Below are 27,938 nucleotides of genomic sequence, written 5' to 3'. Positions count from 1 at the left end.
AAACAAGGGGCCTAGACACTGTAAAGCCATGGGTACTCTACAGACCCATTCACACAAGTGTTTTTCAAAAGCAGACAGACAAGAGGAGGAACCAAAGCTGATAGGACTGCTGCTATCCCTGAGGATACATTGTGCTATCAGGTGTGCCATACTACCACATCCCATGGAAGAGTTGGCAACCATGGAAGCAGCAGAGGCAAAGGTGACTCTAGCAGGGCTGCCTCTGCCACCAAACAATGACTTGTACTCCCATTCGTTCTAATTGCACAAAACTTGTCGAGGGGACAAGACATTTATTATTTCGAGCTTGAGAGGACATAACTACAGACAAGTAGCTCCGCTCATTATTTCAGCTGGGGTACTCTCTAAAGCTTCACACCACCAAACCTATGCCTGGTCAGCATGTAATGAGTTGAGGAACTCTTGCACTTACTGCAAGAGGAACTACATGCATTTCTCGTCAAGGGTGCCATTAAATCAATCCCACCTAACCTGCATGGACAACGAGTGTGCTCCCTGATTACCAAGAAAGACCGTACACTACAGCCTATCCTTGGACTTTGGCCACTAACCTGATGCCGCCTGTCAGACTTCAAAATGACACACATTGCAGAGCATCTTGCTGCTGTTTTGCATAGGATAGCACTTTGGAACCATTGTCCTTAAGGACCTCTTCTTCCATGTCTTAATTCATTCCTCGTATCAGCACTGCTTGTGCTTTCTGGTAAGTGGACAACACTACCAATTTGAAGTTCTGCCACATAACTAAGGGTGGGCGTAGTTCGCGAAGTAGCACTTCGCGAAGCTACGCAAAGTGAAGTTCGCACTACGCGAGCTACGCGTAGCACTTCGCGAACTGCGAAGTAACATGTTCGCACTGTGCAAGATGTTGTTTTCAATGATTGCACAGTGCGGACAAGCAACCGGCACTGTGCAATCATTGAAAATGGCATCTTGCACAGTGCGAGCTGTAGTTTTCTGCTGCTCGAGTAGATTTTTACTCGAGCTGCAGCTTTCTCAACGCGAACTGGTAGTTTCTCATCGCGAGCGGTCGCGAGCATACGCGACCCCTCGCAATGAGAAACCTGACCTTCTCGCGTTGGGAATCTCGCCGGGAGGTTTATTTTCCATGCTCGCGATCGCGAACAAGGAAAAAGTCTCGCCAGGATGTCATTTTGCTTGCTCGCGGTCGCCAACTTGACGTTGAGGACCGCGAGCAAGCAAAAAATGACCGCAGCACTACGCAACACTACGCTACGCGCGTTCGCACTGTGCTACGTGCAGTTCGCGTAGTGCGAAGTAGCGCGAACTTCGCAAACTACGCGAGCGTAGCGTAGTGCTTCGCCCAGGCCTACACATAATCCTTATGGGTCACAACAGCCAAATGGGTGTTCTCCATATGTTTAGCTGATGAAGAAATGTCATGCACGTCTTCCTGTATCTGGATAATTGCCTCATAAAGAGCAATAGTGGAAGAGCATTGCATAGCACACACCCGGGCAGCAGTATCTCTTACAGTTAATGTGATAAAATCCATCTAGAGACACAGCTGATCCAACCTTTTTTCGGAAATATGCTAAACTTCATCACACGGAAAACATACCCAAACTAAGAGATGGTGATGGCATTCCAAAGGATCTAACTCTTTTTCAGACACTATGCTCACTTCCAGTGAGGATAGTAATTACGTTGCTGGGGATGACTGCTTCATTACAGCTACAGTGCCTCATGCAAGATTACACGTCTTCTGTAAGACTGTCTAATGAGGCAATGGTCACTAGTGGAGGCTTATGGAGAAGATATATTTTTGATAGGGTCTACAGTTTAACACACGTCTGTTGCTGCGCAGGCCATTTGTAGTCCTTCAACCTTTAGGTGACCATTACCATACACACCTCACTCTTGGAACGGGAGCTCATAGGAACCACATGATTTTTCAGGTTTCCTGTATACGAGAACAACAGGAATGTTGCATTGATTGCCTGTAGCTGGCAGCGATTCAGTTGGTGCTCACTGTGTTGTACACACTCTTTCAGGGCAACATAGTTCTTGTAAAGATGGATAAGATGACCGCCAAGTACTACATCTAGAAGCTGGTGGAATCGCTGTCAGCTTTAGCCCAAAGAATTTGCAGCAAGCCATTTGCAATCACATTTAGCTTTTGGCGGAGCATCTATCAGGGTTGCATGATGATTTTGCACACATGCTCTGCAGAGGTTGCATCAACATTCCCACGAGTGGGAGATGAATCCCTAAGCACTTTAAATGTACTTTTAAAAATGAGGCACACCCACAATAGATCTGTTCACAACCCAAGAAAACGCAAAATGCCTAGACTTCGCTTTGTTTTTCCCCCACTGTGTCTGATTCCATATTTGGTGAGGAAGATGGGTCAAACCTCCATGACTCTCATTCTTGTGTTGATGTGGGTGACACAGCCTTTGTCCTTAGTGCTACTGGAAATGTCAGGCCACCATTATGAGAAGTTACCCATGATACCAGACCTCTTGCCTGAGTGGACCGTGATCCTGTAACATCCAAACCTCCGGGAAATGAGCCTAGCAATCTGGCATCTGAAGTCCTAGGATTAGGTTACTTACAACTACTTCAGGCTGCGTGAAGCATGTAAACTGACCATGCAAGTGTGCTACACTGCAAATCGGAAACATTTGTCCATTACTCCTTATGTAAAAAGGTAATCTCACTTAAATCATTAGTGCAGAATATCATTTGTTACCTACGAAAAGCTGGATTGGCACACACTTCTATTCAATTACATTTAGCTGCACTAGAAGGGTACAAGGAAAATAGAGAACACACTGTTCGAGGCATATGAGCTGCAGATTACACACTTTTGCATAGATCGCCATCTGGTGTTGGGCCCGGATGTTTGCAGTTTGTTTTTCCTCTTGGAAAGTCTTTGGTAGTCACGAGGTCGGTGACTCCTCCCTTGATTCGTATTGCGCATGGGCTTCGGCTCCATCCTCAGATTGTGTTTTTTCCGCCATCGGGCTCGGATGTAATACTTCGCGCTCCGAACATTTCCAGTTCGACGATCGAAGCGGAATCCTCGCTCATCGTGGTATTGTTCAGATCCAGATCTCCTCAATTACCTTCTCTTCGACACATCTTCGATTCCAGTCGTCGACGGCGGCCTTCGGGCCTATCCAAGCTCCGCTCCTGGCTGATGGAAAGAACTCCATTCAAGAAGTGCCCTCGATGTGGGTCCAAATTCCCCCACACCGATCTTCATGAGGTGTGCAACCTCTGCCTCTCCCCTGAACACGAGGCTCGAGACTGTCCCGCCTGCAAGTCTTTCAGATCGAAAAAGACTATTCGAGATCGAAGGGCCAGACGAAATATGGCGCACTCCTCGACCTCCGTTCCAGTCGACATCTTCGGGGATGACGTCGAAGCTCCGGGCCAGCAGCACACCGAAGAGGACCTCGTCAGTGCTTCCGAAGCCGACGACTCGGATGTGGAAGACATCACTCCGGCGCAGAGGATCGTGAGTACTATACCACCTCCCACACCCGCGCCGACACTCAAAAAGGCTTTGGTCACGCCTTCGCCTCCGGGCCTAGGCAAGACCAAAGACACTGCTTCAAACACCCCACCTTCGGGCCCGGTGAAGAAGCCTAATAAGCCTTCCGGCAGCTCGGGCTCGAGCCAGCCTGCCAGCGGTGCCGAGAAACACACCTCGGCACCGAAAAAGAGACCGGCCTCTACCTCGACACCGAGCTCCTCGGTGTCCAAACCCAGCCTTTCGGTACCGACCAAACACCATAAGGCCCTCGGCACCGACACTTCCGCACCGAAGCCTACCTCGGCGCCGACCAAGAAATCGGAGGTTCCAAAAAAGCACGGCACGGACAAGCCTAAAGTCATCGGCCCCAAAACCTTTGGCGCCGACGGAACAAACATTGTCACAGGAACTGTTTACACCGGATCCCTTGCAAAAGACACTTACCAAGGATCCAAAAACTGGACATTTGGCACTCTCTTCTAAAAAGAGGCATTTGGATAAACCGGCTCCGCCTCCACCTCCAAAGAGGAAAGACTCTGCTACCTCCCCTTTCAGAGTGCCTTCCCCACCTCCTCCACCCTCTCCACCTCCGCCCCCTTCTCCACCCCTGCCTCATCGCTCCCCGACCCTGTCTCCAGACCGTGATGATCAGGGGGACCCATATTACGATCCAGGGGATGTGCCACAAGACCCCACCCCTACAGGATCCCCAGACCCATGGAACAACTATAATAATCCAGACATTCTAGATGTCCCACAAGATGACCTTTAGCCATCCAGGCCATCTCCACCAGAGGACTCATTAGGTTTTCACCACCTACTTCAGAGGGCGGCACATTATCACGGGGTAGAGCTACACACTGACCCGGTAGAGGACGATTTCCTCCTCGACACCTTTGATACCGCACATAGGTCTACCTCCATACTACCTATGCTCAAGGGGGTAATAAATCATGCGTCAGAGGTTTTTAAAGACCCAGTCAGGGCTAGGGTCATTAACCCACGCATAGAGAAAAAGTATAAAGCTGCCCCCACAGATCCTGCCTATATCAAAGGGCCAGCGCCACTAGATTCCCTAGTGGTTGCCACTGCACGGAAGAGGTCAAACTCCCAGGCGTCAGGAGAAGCACCACCACCTGACAGAGTCAAAGCTACTGGACGCGTCAGGAAAGCGCACTGCGTCACAGGCAGCCAATATATGGCGTATCGCCAACACTCAAGCGCTATTGGCCAGATACGATAGAGCGCATTATGATGAATTAGAAACCCTCATGCACCATCTCCCAGAAAAATACAAAAATAGGGCCAATGAATTAATTCAGGAGGGTAAGACAATAACTAACACCTCCATACGCTGTGCCTTAGATGCAGCAGACACAGCCTCCAGGGCCATTAACACTAGCGTCCTCCTCCGGCGCCATGCTTGGCTGAGAATTTCAGGCTTTAAACCTGAGGTACAGGCCTCCATATTAAATCATCCCTTTGACCAAGAACATCTATTCGGCCCAAAGGTAGATGAAGCCCTCGAGAAGATGAAGAAAGACACAGATACGGCGAAATCTATGGGAGCCCTGCAGTCACACCCTCCTAGGCGCTCCTTTCGCCGCTCTTCCTTTCGGGGTACGACCAGAGGATACTCCTCAGATAGCGCGTCCACTTCCTACAAATCCCCTGCTCAATCCACCTTCACAAGGGGTTATCAAAGAGGCGGCTATAGGGGCAATAACAATAAAGGCAGAGGCAAAACAAATACCGCCCGCTCTGCCACACCGCCTACCCAATGACTTCCCCCTGCTCCCTCCAGACCATCCCACTCCGGTCGGGGGCAGGCTACAAAATTTCCTTCACGTCTGGGAGACCGTCACCTTAGACAGATGGGTGACCCAAATTATTCGTTCAGGGTACTGCCTAGAATTGACATCTACCCCCCCAAACATTCCACCCAGGCAACGCCCAATGTCACAAGAACATTCCACATTACTAAAACAGGAGGAAATCTCCCTCCTACAACAACATGCGATAGAACAAGTCCCCGCCAATCAGCAAAATTTAGGGGTCTACTCCCTATATTTTCTGATACCAAAAAGAGACGAGACTCTACGGCCTATTTTAGATCTCCGGCCTCTAAACACATACATACATTCGGACCATTTTCACATGGTAACACTTCAGCAGGTACTTCCGCTCCTCTCCCAGAACGACTTTCTCACCACACTGGACTTGAAAGACACATACTTTCACATTCCGGTACACCATGCTCACAGAAAGTACCTCAGATTTGTAGTGGACGGGCAACACTACCAGTTTACGGTGCTCCCATTCGGGGTCACAACAGCACCAAGGGTATTCACCAAGTGCCTAGCGGTAGTGGCGGCACACCTCAGAAGACAGCACATTCACGTCTTCCCATATTTGGACGACTGGCTAATAAAAGCCACGTCCTACAACCAATGTGTACATCACACCGCTACTACAATCCAACTACTTCACCAGCTAGGTTTCACGGTGAACCACCAAAAGTTCCAGCTAATACCATCCCACACAAAGCAATACCTCGGTGCCACCATAGACACCTCAAAAGCCATAGCCTACCCCAATCCTGCCAGGATTGCAAGCATGCAGGCTTTGCGACAAAGATTCATACCTCAACACTCTCTCCCAGCAAGAGTGTTTATGCAACTGATAGGGATGATGGCCTCTTGCATTTTCATAGTGCCTCATGCAAGACTCCAGATGCGTCCACTCCAGGAGTGCTTAGCGCGCCAATGGAACCAGGCCCAGGGGCAACTGACAGATCTGGTGTTGGTAGACAGTCGCACCCATCGCTCTCTGCAGTGGTGGAACACCACAAATCTTTCCAGAGGTCGACCGTTCCTGGACCCGGTTCCACAAATAATCCTAACAGACGTATCGCTCTCCGGCTGGGGAGCTCATCTATTACACCTCACAGTGCAGGGCACATGGACGCCGCAACAAAAGTTACTCCACATCAACCATCTTGAGTTACTGGCAATCTTTCTAGCCCTAAAATCCTTTCAGACACAGATTTTAGGCAAGGCAGTCCTTATTCGCACAGACAACATGACGGCCATGTACTACATTCAAAAACAAGGCGGCACACACTCTCCACAGCTCTCTCAACTAGCACAGAGCATATGGAGATGGGCAATTCCACACAAAATCTTTCTCCTAGCCCAACATGTCCCAGGAGTCAAACACCGTGGCAGATCTGCTCAGCAGACAGACACAGCAGATCCACGAGTGGGAACTTCACCCACAGGTTCTTCACCAGTTATTTCAGATGTGGGGGCATCCACAGATAGACCTCTTCGCCTCCCACAAAAACAAAAAATGCCCAAGCTTCGCCGCCAGATACCCACACCCGTTGTCCAAAGGCAATGCGATGTGGATGAACTGGTCAGGCAAATTTGCGTACGCTTTTCCACCTCTCCCACTAATTCCATTAGTGGTGCGAAAGCTACAACAGCACTCCCTCACACTGATTCTAGTAGCTCCAACATGGGCCAGACAACCGTGGTACACCACGCTGCTGGAACTCTCGGTAGTGCCACACCAAAAGTTACACCTCTCACCATGCCTCCTAACCCAGAACCATGGAGAGATCAGACACCCGGACCCAGCTCAGCTCAACCTTGCGATCTGGCTCCTGAGATCCTAGAATTTGGATACCTTAACCTTCCCCCTGACTGTATGAATGTCATCAGAGAAGCTAGACGCCCTACCACTAGAGCCTGCTACGCTGCAAAGTGGAAAAGATTTGTTGTTTATTGCCATAACAACACAATCAACCCTCTAGACGTATCTATACAGCACATCATATGCTACTTGCTCCATCTACAAAGGTGTAACCTAGCATATACATCCATTCGGCTACACCTCGCAGCAATTGCCGCTTACCTACAGAACAGACAGCACCTATCACTTTTCAGAGTGCCTGCCATTAAAGCCTTCATGGAAGGCCTCAAACGAATAATTCCCCCCAGAGTACCACCCTCACCTGTGTGGAACTTAAATATAGTTCTCACAAGGCTAATGGGATCGCCTTTCGAACCTTTGCATAAATGTGAACTGCAATTTCTCACATGGAAAACCGCTTTTCTTGTAGCCATCACTTCCCTTAGAAGGGTCAGTGAGTTACAAGCACTTACTATACAAGAACCTTTTCTCCAAATGCACCAGAACAAGGTTGTCCTCCGTACCAACCCAAAATTCCTACCCAAAGTCATTTCCCCCTTCCATCTAAACCAATCGGTAGAATTACCGTTTTTTTTTCTCACAACCTCAAACTGTTGCAGAAAGGGCTCTACACACGCTAGATGTTAAAAGGGCCTTACTTTACTATATCCAGAGAACATAACCTTTCAGAAAGACCAAACAACTGTTTCTCTTTCTCTCCACCACACAAAGGCAACCCCATCTCAAAATCAGGGATAGCTAGGTGGATTGTAAAATGCATCCAGATTTGCTACCACAAAGCAAAACGAACGCTATCTGTTCCCCCTAAAGCCCACTCTACACGAAAGATAGGGGCTTCTATGGATTTTCTAGGAAACATCCCATTAGATGATATCTGCAAAGCAGCTACATGGTCAACACCGCACACTTTCACTAAACATTACTGTGTAGATGTGCAAACCAAGCAACAAGCTAGTGTGGGCCAGGCTGTACTAAAAACACTATTTCAAACCACTGCAACAGATACCAGTGGTCGCCGCTAGGGTTGGGAACTGCTATATACTCTATGCAAAAGTGTGTAATCTGCAGCTCATATGCCTCGAACGGAATATGCTACTTACTAGTATGCATCTGTTCTTGGCATGTAGAGCTGCAGATCTACACACGCCCACCCGCCTCCCCGGCTACCTGTATCTGTTCCAGTCTATCTTATTTAGATACAACACACATGGGTTTCTTCACTGTTATTACTACGCTCCATCTTTCCCTGTTGGCGAAAAACAATCTGAGGATGGAGCCGAAGCCCCTGTGCAATACGAACCAAGGGAGGAGTCACCGACCTCGTGACTTCCAAAGACTTTCCAAGAGGAAAAACAAACTGCAAACATCCGGGCCCAACACCAGATGGCGATCTATGCAAAAGTGTGTAGATCTGCAGCTCTACATGCGAAGAACAGATGCATACTGGTAAGTAGCATATTCCTTCTTGCTTGAAATATCTATTGTGAAAGCTATTAAGGAGGGACCTAAGAGTTATCCCTCCTAGAACTCCACCAGCCCCTACGTGAGACATTAATGTGATACTTACAGGACTTAAGGGACTTATGTTTGAGCCAAAACAGTGTTGTGAAACCCAAATTCTGTTGTGTAAAGTAGCCTTACTATTGGCAATCACTTGGCTGAGGAGAGTTAGTGAGTTGCAAGCGCACACAGTAGAGGAACCCTTGTACAAGTTCACAAAGACAGTTGTCCTAAGGAAAAAGCCAAGATTTCTGCCCAAGGTAAATTCCCCTTTCCATGTGAATCCGCCAATTGAATTGCCCATCTTCCTAAAGTCGGAAACAGTAGCAGAAAAGGCATTACACGGATTAGATGTCAAAAGGGCACTGATGTATTACATTGAGAGGAGAAAATCCATCTGCAAGCCATGCAACTGTTTGTTGCTTTTGCAAAGCCCCATTAAAGAAATTCTATCTCGAAAGGTGGTATTGTGAGATGTATAGTAAAACGCATACAGACATGCTACAAAAAAACAAAACGCACACTACATGTTTTTTTAAAAGCATTTTCCACTACAAAGAAAGAATTCTTAGAGGACACTCCAATAGTAGATATCTGCATACCTGCTAAATTGTCAACACTACAGTTTACTAAGCACTACTATGTGATATGCAAGTTCTTAAGGAGGCCTTAATTGGCCAAACTGTCCTAAAAACTCTATTCCAAACATCTACTTAATCTGCTCGCTACCCACCGTTCATGGGGGTAACTGCTTTACATTCTATGCAGGGAAAGTGTATCTACACCAACACGTGCTACAAACGGAAAATGTTACTTGCCCAGTAATCCTCTTTTTGTAGCTTCTAGTGCTTTAGATTCACATGCACCCTTACATCTCCCTGGAAGCGGGCAATAATCTAAGATGCTGATTATTGGTTCGGCACAATACACATCTGTCTTGCTGCTCTATACTTCACTTACATTGGTCACCCACTTGGAAAAACAATCTTTGCCCTGGTGCATTGTAGCCTAAGGAAGGAGTCGCAAGACCTCTCGAGGATGAAACTGCTTTGAAGAATAACAGCTTACAAACGTCCATGCCCAACACTAGATGACATGAGTATGTAGAATATGTGAATCTACAGCACTACAAGCTACAAACAAATGGTTCCAGAGTGTGTGTAACAAATTATTTCTCAAATGCCAGACTTGCCTGATTATTTAAAGTGGCATCTCCACGAGATTCAATGCCAGGAGAGCAAGAGAGAGAGAGAGACCACAATTTCTCACAAGGGTCACTGAAATGACAGAACGATTTCCGATTTCCACTGGCCCGCAACGACTAAAACTAAGATCAACATCTCCAAAGAAGACTGCTTCACAGCTGGCACGAAGATGGGTTTGATCAAACTCATAATAAAAACAAGCATTTGCAATGCAATAGGTCTCGCATTCGCAATGCAATAGGTCTCGCATTCACGCGAGTATGAGCTATTGACATTGTAAATGACAATGCCTTTTATTTATGTTTTGGGTTTAAAAACGTAAATAAAAGACATTGCCATTTCAATACTAATAGCTTAAACTCTCGCAATGCGAGACCTGTTGCATTGCAAATGCTTGTTTTTTTTTAGTCTCTATTTCGCATGTCGCTGTTCGACCAGTTGCCTTCTTTAGTTGTGTCTGGGTTTTTAGTGTTTGAGGAGAGAGTGAGAGAAATGGGTTGAAAACCTGAATGTTGTAGTGGTAGCTGTGGCTACTGGGGACTGGTGTGACCTTGGGGTCTGCTTTTGTTCCACTAGCGGGACACTTAACAACCTTCTGCAACTGCTATAGTGTGTTAAAGTCTAGACTGCATTGCAGGTCTTCGATCAGACTGGTGCCTTCTGTGGAAACATCGGGTAGGGGAGGGTGGGCCGTCCCCAGAAGCGTGCAAATCATTGGCCCTGCCTCTAATAAGTAACATGAACTCGCGAGTATTGCCATCAAAAGATCCCACTTCGTGAGGGCGCTTCTGTCGGCGCTATTGTATTTTCAGTCAGCATTCAAGCATGCTGGGACTTTTACCCCCACAACAAAAAGGTAACAAAATCTAGACCTATTAACTTTAAGCTGCTTTCCTGGTTTCCAAAGTCTGCGTATGACTAGCTGCTCCAGTACAGGATTTTTCTTTGCATTCTGGGACTCGTAGTCCCGGAATGCTGAGGTCTAACACATATCGAGGCACAATTCGGCCTTCTGACTGTCGGCCTGAGAAGGGCTGCCAGAATAATGCAGTTCTAAAGCTAGACTGTCTGTGGTGCAAAATCTCAGTGCATATTGGGCTAATGGCGTGGGGTTTTTATCTTTACTTAACAACCCGGACGCGCACCTTGGCCAAACTACATTAGCAGAAAAGTGTTCTCGATTCTGTTGCTCATAACAAGCGAGGGGTCGCTAGTCGGGTGGGTTACGGAAAACAGCTGTATATGTCAACCTTCCCTCAAAAGTAAAACACTGACCAGCAAAGCAATACAGCTAGAGGCTTAGCATGTCGGCCAATGGTGGCAGCAGTTCGTGAAGTCGCAGTATTGAAAGAGCAGCAACTCACTATTCCGAGACACCTGTTTTCCACTGAAAAATGCTGTTACTCAGAGGTACAGGTTCTGTGCACCTGCCCAATTGCCTCAAGTGGTCTCTGGGACCCCTTAACAAAGGCAGAAGCTGTGTGTGTGTGTGTGTGGGGGGGGGGGGGGGGTCTAGTTATAGAGTTGATGGATAAAGCATTTTGCCCCCAGGAGCAGTTCTGTTATGTTGCCTCACGCGACTTGCGCAGGCGTAGTTGCCGATACTGACTGTATTACACATTGTGGGGGCGTTAATGGTCACCTGTTTCCATGTCTCGAACACTTGTAACCGAACCCCTCTTGTACTGCTCCGCTCTCGTGTTCGCCAGTGGCACCGTGGGGCGTTTCAACATGACTGTTGCTGCCGCCCCACACCCTTCTGCCTGCTGTGGGTGGTAAGTTGCTGTCAGGCATCTCACAATTGGGGTCCTCACGCAGTTGACCTTGGCAGCGGGCCCTGGTATGTTTAGCCTCTCTCTAAACACCGTATTGGTGTTAAGTGCGGTATAGCGAGGGCTGAAGAACATGTCTTCAGGTGCTGCTCGGCTTATTATGCCTCTGTTGACGTTTTTTGTATTCAGTGAACCTTTATGGATGCCTCTGACGTGTAAATGGCAGCACGCGCTCCGAAGTAGCCTTACACATGGCCCTAGTATCGTAATGCCCTGTTCCACAGAGCAGGAGGTGCGGCCGCAACTATGAAAGATTTATCGTGGCGGCCGGGACGAGGGTAGCAAAAAACGGAACAGGATCTGCGGCAATTATGAAAGAAGCACGGCACCGGAAACAAGCTCAACAAAGTAGTGTTTACTGAAGCCGTTATGGCACTTGTCACGTGACAAGGTGTGAGGCAGTTCAAAATAAACATGGCAGGAGGGGTGACAGAAGCGGATGGCAAAATAATCAATGAGCTTCAAAAGTAACTGCAGACACAAAAGAACATGGAAGGGGGGGAGGGGCGGTGAGTGCTAAAGCAACACAGGGAAGGCTAGCATATGGTGAGCACTTTCGCGGGCGCTTTGATGTTCTCAGTGGCCGCGCGGCTCACTGAGAACATCAAAGCGCCCGCGAAATGTACACGCAGGCTGCCAAATGGTGCGCGCGCCCGGCGCACATGCACTGTAGTTGGGGGCCTGAAAAGCACTCGTTTGCACTTCCAAATCCCCGTTTTCTATAGCTCTCTCAGAGCAGTGCTAAAGTGCTGGCTCAGGCGAGACCCAATTAAATACACCAACCAGTATCATAACACCTGTTTTCGAAAGTAAACCTATATTCAATCTGTTCGATATATCCTCCCATTTAATTTGGATTTATGCTGCTCAAAAGATATTTTTTCTCCTATGAGCAGGAAAAAAAGTTAGATTGAGGAATGTTCTATATATTGAGTGACTGAACCATCATTGATAATAAATATCGCTTTATTGAAGGTTTATTATTGAGAGTTCATTAATGAATGAGATCAGCCTCAGTGTCTTGATCTAAAATGAATAAATATGGACATCATAATTAACTGACCGTTATTAGCAAATTGTAAATTATTAAACTGCTTTCTTTTAAAGACTAACATGCATATTACATCTGAATTGTATACAATAATGTGTTATTTCTTTAATACCAGGGACGCCAGTAAAACAACTACGAGCCCTCCGACATCTCCAAGGCCTGGCAGTGTTGCTGCAAATGCACCATCTTCCTCCGCAAGTAATGTAATACCCCCAAGACACCAAAAACCTGTTGGGGCTGCAGGCACAAAGAAGAAGGTACAACAGAAGAAGAAAAAAGGTGGAAAAGGTGGTTGGTGAAATGGACAAATTAAAGGCATCCAAAAAGCAACATTATTTTGCTCCAAGAAAATTAAAGTTCAAGCTGCGAGACAGTTTTTGTTTTAAAAAAACTTGTGTTTGTCTTTTGTTGCAAACATTTGTCAGATATTTTTAGCAGATAGGTGGGAGGCACAAGTTATTTCCAATTGGAAAATAAACTTCAAGCAGCATGGATTGTGATGCAAATCTGTGGGAATGTTTCAAAAGCCAATAGCTTGCAGGTGCAATATTGAATGCAGCATGTAAGTGGACTCCTTTGCAATTCTTTTAAAACCACACATTGTACATGCACATAACCCTTGTATGCAACTGATAGGTGGTCCAAAATAATAAGTATTTTATGTCCATCCTTTCAATTCCTGGGCCAAAATGATGGAGTGATCCTTCACTGTCTGTGAACTTTTTAATTCCTTGTCGCCTGTGGCATCTTTGATTCCTGGGTATTTTAAGTTTATCTAGGGGTGTCAAGGGACATGCATCATGATCTCAGAGTTTCAGGAAGATTTGACCATGTCTTTCTCGATCTGGCTCCACCCCATGTTAAATATTGTTTTTTTCCTTCCTTTGTCTGCTCTGCTTCCATAAAGTTGGTGATTAACATCTTCAGTACCAGAAGTATTGCCTTTGGTTCCAACATGTCGAAGTGAAGTAATCAGTATTAAATTCAATACAAAATGGGAGCCTGAAAGAGGTGGGGGGCACAGCATATCATTAGTGATCTAACCAGTTGTATGACTGAGACATCACAGCTGAGAACCAGAAAAGGTGCATGTAACATAAAGCAGGATAGGTCAGATCTCCCCTCCCGCTTTTGAACCAGTAACTAAACCCTGGTTCCAGAAAGACTGCAAGTGGAGGTAGTTGCTCTTTCATCCAGTCACATTGGAGGGACCAGCAAGACAAGGAGGCAGTGAGCCTGCACATCCTATCTGCACATCCTATGGAACCACCACCCCCGAACCACCTGTTGAGCAGTTAATCGAATGCCTTTTCCTGGATAGCTGCCTCTCTTGTTGGTTTGGGGAAAAGCTGTCACTGGCATGCTCTTTTATTTTTTTTATTTCAATCCATGACATAGTTAAACCAGTTACAAATCATGTGGGAGTATAAATATCAACAGCATGAAAATAAAATACACAAAAAATCAGTTTCATCCTGTTAGTAAGGTGCAGAGAGATAATTGATATTCTAGTAAGAGCATAAATTCACAATAATAAAGAACTGCATACATATTACTTTTCTCTTTCATGTGCTCGATCATTGGGCCCCAGATCCTTAGGCCCAGTTTCCGTCTATGTAGCCCTTTGAGAGAATACAGACTATGCTCGAGATTGTAAATGGCATAAAATCTAACTCTCCACATCTTGGAAGTAGGAGGTTCCCTCTGCAGCCAGGAGGAAGTTATGCAGAGTCAGGCAACTGCAGTAGCCATGAATAATAGATACCTGAATTGCTGAGTGGCCCTTCTAGCCGTCAACCCGATACCTAGGCCCAATAACATCGTTATATGTGTAATATTAATTTCTATAGCTGTCACCTCCGCCAGAAAAGCTTCCATTCGCCCCAGTAGCTGTCTTAATTGAACACAGGTAAAAGGCATATGAAGGATATCTACCTGTTCTTCCTGCAGCGGAAACATTTACCGCCATTCATCCCCTTCCATTTACACATTTTAGCAGGAGTATTGTACAGATTAAATATAGTTTTAAAGTACTGTGCTTTTAAACTGGCAGAGTTCAAGATTTCCTCTGATATCTCAATAGATTCCTCCAGAATTTCCCCCGTGTTGACCCAACAGGTTGTTCCATTGAAGATTGTGAGCCTCTAAATCATCTTGTTGGGACTCCACCAGACAATTATATAAGTTTCCGATCCCTCCAACTGATTGCCTCTACCAGAGGATTTTGCATTGCCACCATCAGTTTCCATTTCCTCTGTAGGAAATCTCAGATCTGTAAAAACTTAGCAAATTCAGTTTTAGAGAGAAGATATTTTTCTGCCAGTGCTGAAAATGGGAAAATACCATCTTCATTGAAAAAATCCACTACCAACACTATCCCCTTTTATCTCCATCTAGCTGTTATAGTATCCCAAAAGATAGAGGGCAGCAGCGTCGATGCGGCAGTAGGTGTATAATAACCGACTCTATCTATCTTAAAATATCTACGGACATTTTTCCAAACTTTAAAGACTGCTAGCAGAACCTTAAAGCGAGTTTTCTTATAATAGCTTGGTTGAAGTATCTCGAACAGACAGCTATCAGCCTACTGAACCAAGTACCATTTGATATATGGATGAAGCCTCTGCCACATTGCCAGTGCCTTCCCCCAGTAAGTAATATCCGCATGTTTTGCAGGAGGCAGGTATAGTAATAAAATGTAAAGTTAGGAACTGCCCTGCTGCTATCTGATTTTCATTGCCCTACGAGATTTCCCCATGGCCCCACATAAATATGCCGCAAATCGACTGAAGGGGGCTGGTACTGAGTGCAGGTAAGTTCTAATGGTACTGATCTAAAATAAAAAAGCACTTTAGTTAATATGTTCATTTTAAGCACATTACACCTTCCAACCAGCGAAAGATAAAGACATTCAATCCTGTCTAACTGTTTTTTAATCCCAACTAGCATAGAGCCCCAATTAGCCTATACCAGTTCATTCAGGCATGTTCTGATTTCAATATCAAGATATATAACCTCATTCGTAACCCGAAAGTCTCCAGCACAGGCTTGATTTGTACAAATAATCTGCATCTTGGTCGTATTTCGTTTATATCCAGATGCTTGCCTGGACAAGTAGGACAGTCGCTCTATCTCCAGGATAGCGGTGGATGGGTCAGGAGAGACAATGGCCACATGGTCCACATAGGCAAACACCTGATAGCTTTCCTGCCTGTATTGGATGGATTTGATGATCAGTCTATCCTCCAGCATAGTCAAAAATGGGTTAATGTATAGAGCAAATAGCAAAGGGGAGCAGGGGCACCCATGCATCGTCCCCCTAGAAATGATAACCGGCTCGGATTGTAAACCCATCATACAAATTCGAGCTGTGGGGGTTCTATACGTAACCCGGATGGAATTGATTAAACTGCCCAACAACCCCTCACTTGACCCATACCCCTCACTTGACCCATACCCCTCCTAACAACCCCACCAGCTCCACCTCAGAATGAAGGCAGTAGGTCCTGAGGTCCCATGTGATGGGAAGCTCACAATCCCCCCTGATCACCTCCCTTCCTGACATTTATTACCATGCTGTCACAGCACTCCTATTACACAGCAATAGACACAAGAACCCTAGTAATGAATTTAGAGTGACTGTAAATATTTCTTGGTTTGTGTCTCTGAAGAGAAAAAATGAGCTTTGCTCCTTATTTATAATTTTTAATTTTGCGGGATTAAGAAGAAAGACCTGTGCCCCTTTGCCGTGAAATAATGGAATTAAGAAAGTCATCATAAACAGGGTTTTGTTTTTTTCTATGGAAATATATGTATGTGGTGATGTTCTATGGAAGTACATGTATCTAGTCATGTATATAATTTAGACAATTCAGTCATTGTGAAAACCATCTCTGTTTACTAATAATTTTTGTATCAACTAAGAAATAGACAATTAGAATATTTATTTATCCAACAAAATACAAAAAATAAAAATAAAAAGTATTTTGTAATATAAAATTGTCATTTTTTTTATTTTTTATATTCATAAATGTATTTTTAATTTAAATAATGTAACATTAGTTGATAATCTAGAGTTGATCTACCCACATCAAATCTTTGTACTCACTGCACACTTTTCCCATATTATTACCTGCCAAAGCTGCCTGTGCCTTTCTACTGTCATATTGCAGAAATCAGGTATCAGAAAGAAAGTATTCCTCTTCCCTGTCCTCTTCTTATCTGGTCTTGCCAAATCGTACACTGCTTGACAAGCCAGGAAATTATTTAGATAGATTAGGATCGCTCTAGGTCTGGGAGATTTTGTCCCGGTCGATGCTGTTGTTTAAGGGGAAATCAATAAGTTCTCTGGATTTCCTGGTTCCAATTCCACTGAGAGAGCTCAGGGAAGGCTTCCGTAAATAATTCAACAATAAATTCCCAGACATCCTGTCCTTCCACGCCCTCTGGTATACCCAGGACTCTGAGATTGTTCCACCGCAGCCGATTCTACAAATCATTGATCATCCACTGCGTATCTTCTTTCTGAGATCGTATTGTCTCCGTTATAGATCTCTGGCTGAAAGCTCATCTTCCAGAGTTGCAACTTTGCCTCTGCTCCATTGATCCTTTCTTCAAACTCTGAGCAGGACTTTGCGATGCGCCTAATAGAATTCTGTAGCTTACGGAATGCTCCCTGAGTTCTTTTACTCTGTTTTTGTTCCTTTCTGTGTGCCATGATACTTTGATAGATCACAGACATGCTCAAACAACATTGAGTTGTTACTTTAAAGGCATCTTACTGTAAATACTCCATCACCAGCCAGTCACATTTGTAAGTCTAGATATGCACTCCTCGAGCCATCAGTGACCCAGTCGTCACATTCGTGAATACCCTCACTGCACAGCTCATGCTAAACAAGAGTCTCCCCAATATCCATTTTGAACAACATCTTGGGAATGACAGAACATATTGAGGTGTAAGTACACCGGCTTCATTACTTACTCTTCATCATGCGGAAGGGCTGCTATAAACTCTTTTCCAGTTTGTGCAAAACATCAAGCAGGTTCAGGGGTCTTCCCAATTATATCCCCCTGAGACTAGATGAGTGGGTGGGGTAGAGAAATTAAGGGACCCCCCCACACCCATGGTACCCCAAATTACTGTTCAACCACTAGCAAGCACACAAAGTGAAAGAAATGCCCCTTTCTGGACTTGCAGGAACTCTGACTTACTCCTGCTGGAGAGCAGGTGGGTCCACAGGTCAGTGGCGTGATTTGTTAGGCTTTAACCGTTCATGTAACAGATACTATTTGCATAGCTGCATGTTCTGTGGCTTTCTAGGATGTGTACCTTCATCAGGTTCTCAGTGTGCCTGTCAAACTGGAATCATCATGATGGGTGGATGGCAATGTCTTATTTCACTGAGGTAGATATATAAGATTTTACATATATGTTATGTGTGACTGCAGGGCTTTGCCATTTGTCACTTCCTCTATTCCTATGTCAGTAGAAGCATACTGACTTGCATTATTCTATGCATGGAACTGCTACCTGAGGCCTGACTGTGCTGTTTTGGATCTGCATTGAATTTTCTTTCTAGTGCGTAATACTTGTATGTGATGTGGTTGTCTCCTTCGTGGTTTCTGCAAGTGGTAGCAGCATAGGGCATTTCTGATGGATTCTTCTAACTGCAGATTTCTCACATTGTGAACATTTTGTAGGCGTCACTTTGGATCCTGAAACTTAAAAGCCGTATTCCTCCACACCAGTTAGTGGAATTGTAAGCTTCCCACCAATGTTGACTTCTCTAGCAGTGGCAAGCGGAGCCACATATAAACACCACCCATGCACAATGTTGTCTACCTTTTTTCCGTGCCTCCAGATGCGGATCTGTAGCTACTCCTTTGTCTTTTAACAAATTTAAATCTTACCTTTTTAACAGTGTGAAAAGGATGTCACCTCCTAAAAAGACAGGGTTAGAGCCTTGTAGGGACTGTTGCAAACAGATGTCTGTGACAAATTTCCACGAGGTATGCCTGTAGTGCCTGGAATCGGAACATGGCGACTGTGCCCAGATGAACACAAAAAGAGCATGGTTAAACTTTTGGTTACAAATTCTGAACGACTTGTTGAAAGGAAGAACACATTCCTGAAGTCATTCCCACTGCAGATCTTCGTGACGGTCCAAATCATTGGTTACCCCTAAAAAGAACCAAAAGAAGTCCAAGCAGGACTTCCTGCCATTCTCAAACTCTAGAGAAGGTGCAAGGTCATCGGGTGCCTTTCAGTCTCGCTCCTGAACTTGGTCATAATGTACCTTGAAATTCTGGGTCCATCAGCGATGTCACAGCAGGTTGAGGCCTTTTGTAATGCCATGCAGCAGTTCTTCTGAATCCCAAAAGGGGGAGAGATCCTGTTGAGGTAATGAGGGGCGGGATCATTCAAAATAAACAACTAAACAAGGGGATTCCTACCATAGATGAAACCACTATTTTCAAGAGGCTACGTAATGGTTCCGTACCTCTCAATGTCGCCAATGGTTAAAGCTTTTACTTTGCTTCTTATTTTAACATAAAGAAATCCTCTCATTCGTGTATCACACTTACTTGCATATAGGTGTCAGACTTCCAAATAAAATTAAATTTACACATTAAGTTGGAAAGGAAACAAGAAAGTGATGCATTAAAAAATACATAGGATAATTTGTTATCTGTGGGCTGTTTTGCCGCCCAAATTATATTAATACGAAAATACAAGACATCATTTCACATAGAAAAAAACGTAGGCCCACCAAGACCAATACCAAGTCTCACATACCTTGTCTGTACATACATTAACATGTTTTGGCAAGTTTTTCAAAGAAAACAATAACATACATAAGTGACCTACATATACATTATTAACAAAACTATACAAATCTAATTAAGGTATGCTATATATATTGAAATTTTACTGTCTCACTGATATGTTGATATCATAGGGGGTATATATATTTTATAGCCCTCTAACGTACGATCAGTCAGGTACTAAAATAAAGAGGTGGTCCTATGGGATCAGTGCACACAACAGTGGTTCAAATAAACATTAAGTGAAGAAATAACAATCTTCTCATTCTTTTCTGTGATGATTTAATCACATTTTAGAAATGCTGGCTTCCCTCAAATCCTTAAATTCCGCCGACGCGTTTCGACTTAGGTGGGCTTTAGGGAGAAATTAATCGATTTCCTTTTCCTGGATAGCTGCCACTCTTGTTGGCTTGTCCATGGGTCTTCACATATGTCCTCTGAGACATTGGAGGGCAGATGTGGCACACTGGCAGTTAGCTGGCAGGTGTAGCATGCATGTACCACTTCTTCCACTGTTCATCCCTCAAAGCCATACTTTTTCTCTGAGTCAGGCTTTCGTTTTCACCATGCCTTCCATAATTTGCACGAACAGCTTCCATGTCACTACAATTGTCTGTCCTTTCAGCAGCAGTCCACCCAATGCCACAGTCAGGTCATCCTGCACACTCCAGAGTTGATGCATTGTAATTTTCTCTACCTTCCTCCACTGTCTCAAACTACTTAAGAATTCTTTTCATCTGCAGTGACTTGTGGCTTCAACAGTCTTGGGAATGCAACCATCTTCCCTGAACCTAACTTTGATTGCTTCAATGTTCATCATAATTGGGTACATCCCTTGCAAACAAGGAAAGAAGCTATTTGTGATCCGTTTCCACACTAAACCCACATCCATATAAGTGAAGGTCAAAATGGTGACAACCTCATTTAATTGCTAGTGCTTCCCTTTTGATCTGTGCATAGCGAGTCTCTGTCCTGGTCAATGCTCAGCTAGCATAGTGTCTTTGATAGTTTGAAACAACACTTCCTCTTTGTTAGTTCATGTTCACCAGGCATTCACTGTTGTTAAGGCTTCTAAGTGGTCGTCAGGTTGAGCACAAACCCAACAACAGTATATGGTTATGACAAGGAAATTGCGTATCTCAGTTTCTGGCTTGGGGTCACGGGCTTTCTGTGTGGCTTTACTTTCCTCAGGTCGACCCTGAGGTAGTCTTTTGAAAAAGTATAGCTGAATAACTCAATGTGATTTTGGAAAAAGGAACACTTATTCCTGAGAAGTGTTAAGCCATGCTCCACTAGTAAGGTGAGCATAGCTCGCAAATGGCAGTGGTGTTTCTTCCACTGTATTTGAGTATAACAAGATGTTGCCACTCACATTCAACACCCTTTCCAACCCTCCTGTATAATATTCTGGAACACCTCCGTGGTAGAGGATATACCAAATTTGAGGGATGGATATCTGCTCAACCCTTGATAGGTGGAAAATGTTATAAAGTACCGAGTCCCGGAGTCAAGAGCCAGCTGGTGGGATCCGGTGCTTAAGTCTAATTTTGAGAACCACTATGCTCTGCTTAAATCAGCAATTATGTCATCCATTGTTGGTATTAAGTACCTTTGTTGATAATGATAGTTTGTAAAGCGCTCAATTGTCCTGAGGCGTCATGGTGCCTAGCGCCCCTTGTTGATGCCAGAAAAACAGGCCTGTGCAGATAATGAAAGGATATGCTAAACGGGCAGAAAATGTGAGGAGAGCCAGATTTTGAGCTACTTCCTAAAATGTAGAAGGATGGGCTGAGCTTTGAGGTAAAAAGTCGGATTATTCCACAGTTTAACGGTGGCAACAGAAATACTTGTTTCTCCCCAAGAAGCTTTCCTGATTTTGGGCAATGCCATTGATTTAGTGGAAGCAGGGCAAAGAGTTCTTCTAGGGATATACCAGTGGAATTTCTTTCTCAAAATGCTTGGGCCAAATTCGTCAAGTGCTTTGTGTGCCAAGCAGAGTGTCTTAAAAGTTACTCCTTTCCTGACTGGTAGCCAGTGTAGCTCCTCAATAGTTTGAGAAACCAAAGTTTAATTTGGGTTATTCATGACTAGGTAAGCTGCAGAATTGACCATATGACTTTATTGGGCATCTCATGTCTATATGGAGGCAAATTGGTCTGGGCTATTTCGACTTGATTGTTATTACCATTGGTGACACCCAAGGGGTAGGACTGGATACTTTCACAATGATCCCTACTTGATCAAGGCTTTGGAGCTGTCCCTCCACCAGAGATCAGAGGTGGAAGGGCACCCTCTGAGGTCTGAGTGCCATGATTTATGTCCAATTTGTCTGCGTAGCTTTACATTTTAGTTTTTCAGGCAGCCTAGACCTGTAAAGAGTTGTGGGAATTTCCTCTTGGACAGTCTTGGACACTCCAAGCAAAGAACACCAGAGTCAAGTCCTTCGGTTAGTGGCAGCTGAGGAGTGTTCCCTCTCTTATGTTGGCAACGTGAAATGTTCCAGTTTTGAATGGTGGTGTCACTCACTCCTGTCAACGATCACAGGAAGTTTCCACCAGAGGTGTGTGTTAATGGCAGTGGTCTTTGGTTTTGTCACTACTGCTTTAAATTTTTTGAAATCCATCAAAATCAGTGAAGCTTCTGTGCCGGTAACATTGTGATTTGCCCCATGCAGCACAGCTGGGACCCACCCCGCCTTGTTATCTTGATAGCCATAAGAGATGAGGAATACATCTCCTTTGTTGAATTCCGCTGATCCACTTATTTGTGAGTGCTGTTTGGACTACACCTTGCTGGCTCTCCTTCCGCATCAGGTGTTGAATGGCTGAGGGTGGTCGTTGGCATCCTGTGGGTCTTTAAGCCCTCTCTCCCCCGCAGATCCTAACAAAGTGATTGAGCTTGCTGAATTTCTAGCACAGTGTAGAGCATCTGTCCAAGTGATGCAAGTCTAACCCACTGTTGGTCAGAGTTTAGCTATCGACCATCTTACCAGTGGTCGTTGTGAACCCCGTTGTATAGCCTCCATGGTTTCTTCCTGTCATGCAGGAGACAACCATCTGGCCTTTGGTCAGAGTCATTTCCATGTGCTCAGCCCTGCCATAAGGCAGTTCATCTGACCGTGCCAGAACAAGAATATCTTCCAGCTTGATGGCCGACTGTCTCAAAATTAGTTGCCTTGATATGGTGGATCGGCACCCTTAAATTACTTGTGCCCTCACTTCCTTGGCCTGATGATTGCTGGTGCATATGCTATATAGCTTATGCAATTGTGTAATTCTCTTATTGGCGCAACTTAAATCTCTCATAGTCTGTTTATTTGTGGATCAAAATGCGTGTTCAGCATTGAGTGCTGCTTCATATTCGTGATCCTCCCCTGTGTCGGGAAGGTTAATGAATAGTTTGCATATTTCCTCTCCTGCAAAGTGGAGCAATATGGAACGCTTGACAGTACCATCTGTCTCATGTAGCCCTGAAGTAATTTATTAAGTTTCTTTTTACACAGATTTTTCATGAAACTCGAATTACAATGTTCAAAGATAGGTATCCATCTGTGCATCACGTTTCTTTTGCAACCACTTGCATTGTGTGATAGACACAGCTCAGAAAGAAAACACAAGTCTAACTTCGTCCCAACATTGAGTACAGTGTATATTTTTCTTCTGTCCCATTACAATTGATTCTCAACCCACTTTGATTCTGAACCTATTTTATGATCAGTGCGTCAAGCCCTAAAGTAATTATAGATTCGACCCACCCATGTCTTTCTCTTGGGTGGAGCTGTAACCGGACAGCTAGTTTGTTGAGTGGCAATAGGGAAGTCATGCAGGCATGCCTCGGGGTGCTTCCTTAGGGTGACCTTGGTTCCAGCTCCACTTCCCCTGCAGTGTTATCTGCCATTCTGTGTAGAGCTTATGCACTGTATCCAACTCCTTTTCTTTCTTTATAGATTGTCTGGTTGCTCTTTTGAATTGCTCAGTTATGCGGTGTGGGCTGCCCTATGTTTTACTTGCAGCAAATCTGAGGACCACTGTTTTTTTTTTGGTTTTCTTTTTTCTCCCTTTTCTTGTTCCCTTCCTTTATACTCTGGTCACTGTATTGTTCGTTTTTCTTTTTTCTCCTCTTATGGGCATCAGGAAGGGTCACACACAGGCCCCTTTTACACGGAGGAGGCGATCTACTATACCGGGTGAGTAATCTGTGTCATGCCTCCACTTGAGTCTATTACTGGCACGGTGTGCACTGCCTGTCTTCAGGAAGAGTTATGCTGGCTGCACTGCAGCAAGTTCTTCACAATGGATTGCTTGCAGAGGGTCCGCAGACCTTTTTCATGGTGAACCAGCACATTGCCACTTGAGGTAGGTTCTCTCAGTGGACATTATTGCAGGAGGCCCAGGTCTTCTCTCTCTGATGCTGTGCTCAAAATCACGCAGCTGGGAGGTTCTGCCTTCTGATGTGTCTCTGGGTTCAACACTTCGGCCTGATTTCTCCCCCCCACCGCTTCACCCCTACACACAAGGTCACAGGAAACCACTGGTTTCCCTGCTTCTGCATTAGTTTGGCATGCACTTCAGGGAAGTTGCAAATTGCATGAGGCCACACCTTAAGATCACAGCAAGTAATGAGTTTGCTATAATCCTTGTTGCTGGTGTTGAATAAGTTGCTTACCTTCGGTAATACTCTGTTCGAGGCATATGAGCTGCAGATTATACACTGTGCATAGCTCGCCATCTGGTGTTGGGCCCGGATGTTTGCAGTTTGTTTTTCCTCTTGGAAAGTCTTTGGAAGTCACAAGGTTGGCGACTCCTCCTTTGGTTCGTATTGCGCATGGGCTTCGGCTCCATCCTCAGATTGTTTTTTTCCGCCATCGGGCTCGGATGTAATACTTCGCGCTCCGGTTCCGAACTTTTCCAGTTCAACGATCGACGCAAAAATCCTCGCTCATCGAGCTCCTTCAGATAATTAATCATCTTAATCACCTTCTCTTCGGCACTTCTTCGATTCCGGTCGTCGACGGCAGCCTTCGGGCCTATTCCGGCTCCGGTCTCGGCTGATGGAAATAACTCCCTTCAAGAAGTGCCCTCGATGTGGGTCCATTTTCCCCACACCGATCTTCATGAAGTGTGCAACCTCTGCCTCTCCCCTGAACACGAGGCCGGAGACTGTCCCGCTTGCAAGTCTTTTCGCTCTAAAAAGACTATTCGAGATCGACGGGCTAGACGCAACATGGCGCACTCCTCGACCACTGCTCCAGTCGGCATCTTTGGGGACGACGTCGAAGCTCCGGGACAGCAGCACATCGAAGAAGAGGCCGACGACTCCGATGTGGAGGACATCACCCCGGCGCAGAGGGTCGTGAGTACAATACCCCCTCCCACACCCACGCCGATACCCAAAAAGGCTGCAGTCACACCTTCGCCTTCAGGCCTAGGCAAGACCAAGGATACTGCTTCTCACACCCCACCTTCGGGCCCGGTAAAGAAGCCTATTAAGCGTTCCGGCAGCTCGGGCTCGAGCCAGCCTACCAGCGGTACCGAAACACACCCTTCGGCACCGAAGAAAAGATCGGCCTCCATCTCCACACCGAACCCGGTACCAAAGCCTTCGGTGTCGAAACCTGCCCTTCCGGTGCCGTCCAAACATCACAAGGCCCTCGGCACCGACACTCCCGTGCCGAAGCCTTCTTCGGCACCGACCAAAAAATCGGAGGTCCCAAAGAAGCACGGCTTAGACGAGCCTAAAAAGCCGTCGGCCCCGAAAACTTCGGCGCCGACCGAACAACCAGTGTCTCAGGAACTTTTCACACCGGATCCTCTGCAAAAGACACTCACCAAGGATCCAAAAACTGGACATTTGACATTGTCTTCAAAAAAGAAACACTTGGACAAACCAGCTCCACCTCCACCTCCAAAGAGGAAAGACACTGATACCTCCCCTTTCAGGGTACCTTCCCCACCTCCTCCACCTCCTCCACCCTCCCCACCTCCACCTTCTCCACCCCTGCCTCATCGTTCCCCAACCTTGTCTCCTGTCCCAGATGATTTAGGAGACCCTTATTATGATCCAGCAGACGTGCCACAAGACCCCACCCCTACTGGATCTCCAGACCCATGGGACGACTATCACAATCCGGACATTCCAGATGTCCCACAGGATGACCTTTACCCATCTAGGCCATCCCCGCCTGAAGATTCCTTAGGCTTTCACCACCTGTTACAAAGGGCGGCACACTACCACGGGGTGGAATTACATACTGACCCAGTGGAGGAAGATTTTCTCTTAGACACCTTCGACAATGCACATAGGTCTACTGCCATTCTACCTATGTTAAAGGGAGTAATTAAACATGCACCGGAGGTTTTTAAAGACCCAGTCAGGGCCAGGGTCCTAAACCCCCGTATAGAGAAAAAATACAAAGCCGCCCCCACAGACCCTTCATACATTAAAGGCCCTGCACCATTGGATTCCCTAGTGGTATCTACAGCTAGGAAGCGCTCAAATTCTCAGGCGTCAGGCGAAGCACCAACACCTGACAAAGAGTCCAAGCTCCTAGACGCGTCAGGGAAGCGCACTGCGTCACAAGCCGCCAATATATGGCGTATCGCCAATACGCAAGCGCTGTTGGCCAGATACGACAGGGCGCATTATGATGAGTTAGAGACCATCATGCACCCTCTCCCTGAAAAATACAAGAATAGGGCTAACGAATTGATCCAAGAGGGAAAAATAATAACTAATTCCTCTATACGCTGTGCCCTAGATGCAGCAGATACAGCCTCCAGGGCCATAAACACCAGTGTCCTTCTCCGTCGCCATGCCTGGCTCAGAGTTTCAGGTTTTAAACCTGAGGTACAAGCCTCTATATTGAACCACCCATTCGACCAAGATCACCTATTTGGCCCCAAAGTTGATGAAGCCCTCGAAAAGATGAAAAAAGATACTGATACGGCGAAATCCATGGGAGCCCTACAGTCTCACACTCCTAGGCGCTCTTTTCGCCGCTCTTCCTTTCGGGGCACGGGTAGAGGCTACTCCTCGGATAGTGCATCCACGTCCTACAAATCCCCTCCTCAGTCTACCTTCACAAAAGGTTATCAAAGAGGCGGATACAGAGGCAACAATAATAAGGACAGAGGCAAGACAAATACCGCCCGCTCTGCCACACCGCCTACCCAATGACTTTCCCCCGCTCCCTCCAGACCATTCCACTCCGGTCGGGGGCAGGATACAACATTTCCTTCACGTCTGGGAGACCATCACCTCAGACAGATGGGTGACCCAAATTATTCATTCAGGGTATTGCCTAGAATTAACATCTACCCCCCCAAACATTCCACCCCGGCAACGCCCAATGTCTCAAGAACATATGACGTTACTAAAACAGGAGGTAACCTCCCTCCTGCAAAAACAAGCCATAGAGCAGGTCTCCATCAATCAACAAAATTTAGGGGTCTACTCCCTGTACTTTCTGATTCCAAAGAGAGGCGAGACTCTACGACCTATCCTAGATCTCAGACCTCTAAATGCTTACATACATTCAGACCATTTTCACATGGTAACCCTTAAACAGGTCCTTCCACTCCTCTCCCAAAATGACTTTCTCACCACTCTGGACTTAAAAGACGAATACTTTCACATCCCAGTACACCATGCTCACAGAAAGTACCTCAGATTTGTAGTGGGCGGGCAACACTACCAGTTCAAGGTGCTCCCATTCGGGGTCACAACAGCACCAAGGGTATTCACCAAGTGCCTAGCGGTAGTGGCGGCACACCTCAGAAGACAGCACATTCACGTCTTCCCATATTTGGATGACTGGCTAATAAAAGCCACGTCCTACGAACAATGTGTGCAACACACCGCCGCTACACCAACTACTTCACCAGCTAGGCTTCACGGTGAACCACCAAAAGTCCCACCTGGTACCATCACACACAAAACAATACCTTGGTGCTACCATAGACACCTCAAAAGCCATAGTCTATCCCAATCCTGCCAGGATTGCAAACATACAGGCTCTGCGTCAGAAATTCATTTTTCAACACTCTCTCCCAGCAAGAGTGTTTATGCAACTGATAGGGATGATGGCCTCTTGCATCTTCATAGTGCCCCATGCAAGACTCCAGATGCGTCCACACCAAGAGTGTTTGGCACGCCAGTGGAACCAGGCCCAGGGGCAACTGACATATCTGGTGTTGGTAGACGGTCGCACCCATCGCTCTCTGCAGTGGTGGAACACTACAAACCTTTCCAGAGGTCGACCGTTCCTGGACCCGGTTCCA

General features: G+C 45.8%; 1 protein-coding gene across 2 annotated transcripts in view; it reads left to right on the top strand.

The window, feature by feature from the left end:
• Positions 1-13,182, top strand: part of SRP72 (signal recognition particle 72) — a 259,141-nt gene extending 245,959 nt beyond the window's left edge. For both annotated transcript variants that reach the window (XM_085641079.1, XM_085641078.1), the window contains exon 19: positions 12,947-13,182. In XM_085641079.1, coding sequence (XP_085497205.1) covers positions 12,947-13,130 — 184 coding nt within the window. In that variant the 3' untranslated portion in view covers positions 13,131-13,182. The remainder of the gene's footprint in view (positions 1-12,946) is intronic.
• Positions 13,183-27,938: the final 14,756 nt, after the last annotated feature.

This window comes from Triturus cristatus, chromosome 2_2, assembly GCF_964204655.1.
Source record: "Triturus cristatus chromosome 2_2, aTriCri1.1, whole genome shotgun sequence".
NCBI classification, from domain to species: Eukaryota; Metazoa; Chordata; class Amphibia; order Caudata; family Salamandridae; genus Triturus; species Triturus cristatus.
The sequence above is the reverse complement of the archived record's forward strand: the minus strand, read 5'-3'. Positions and strand labels throughout refer to the sequence as shown.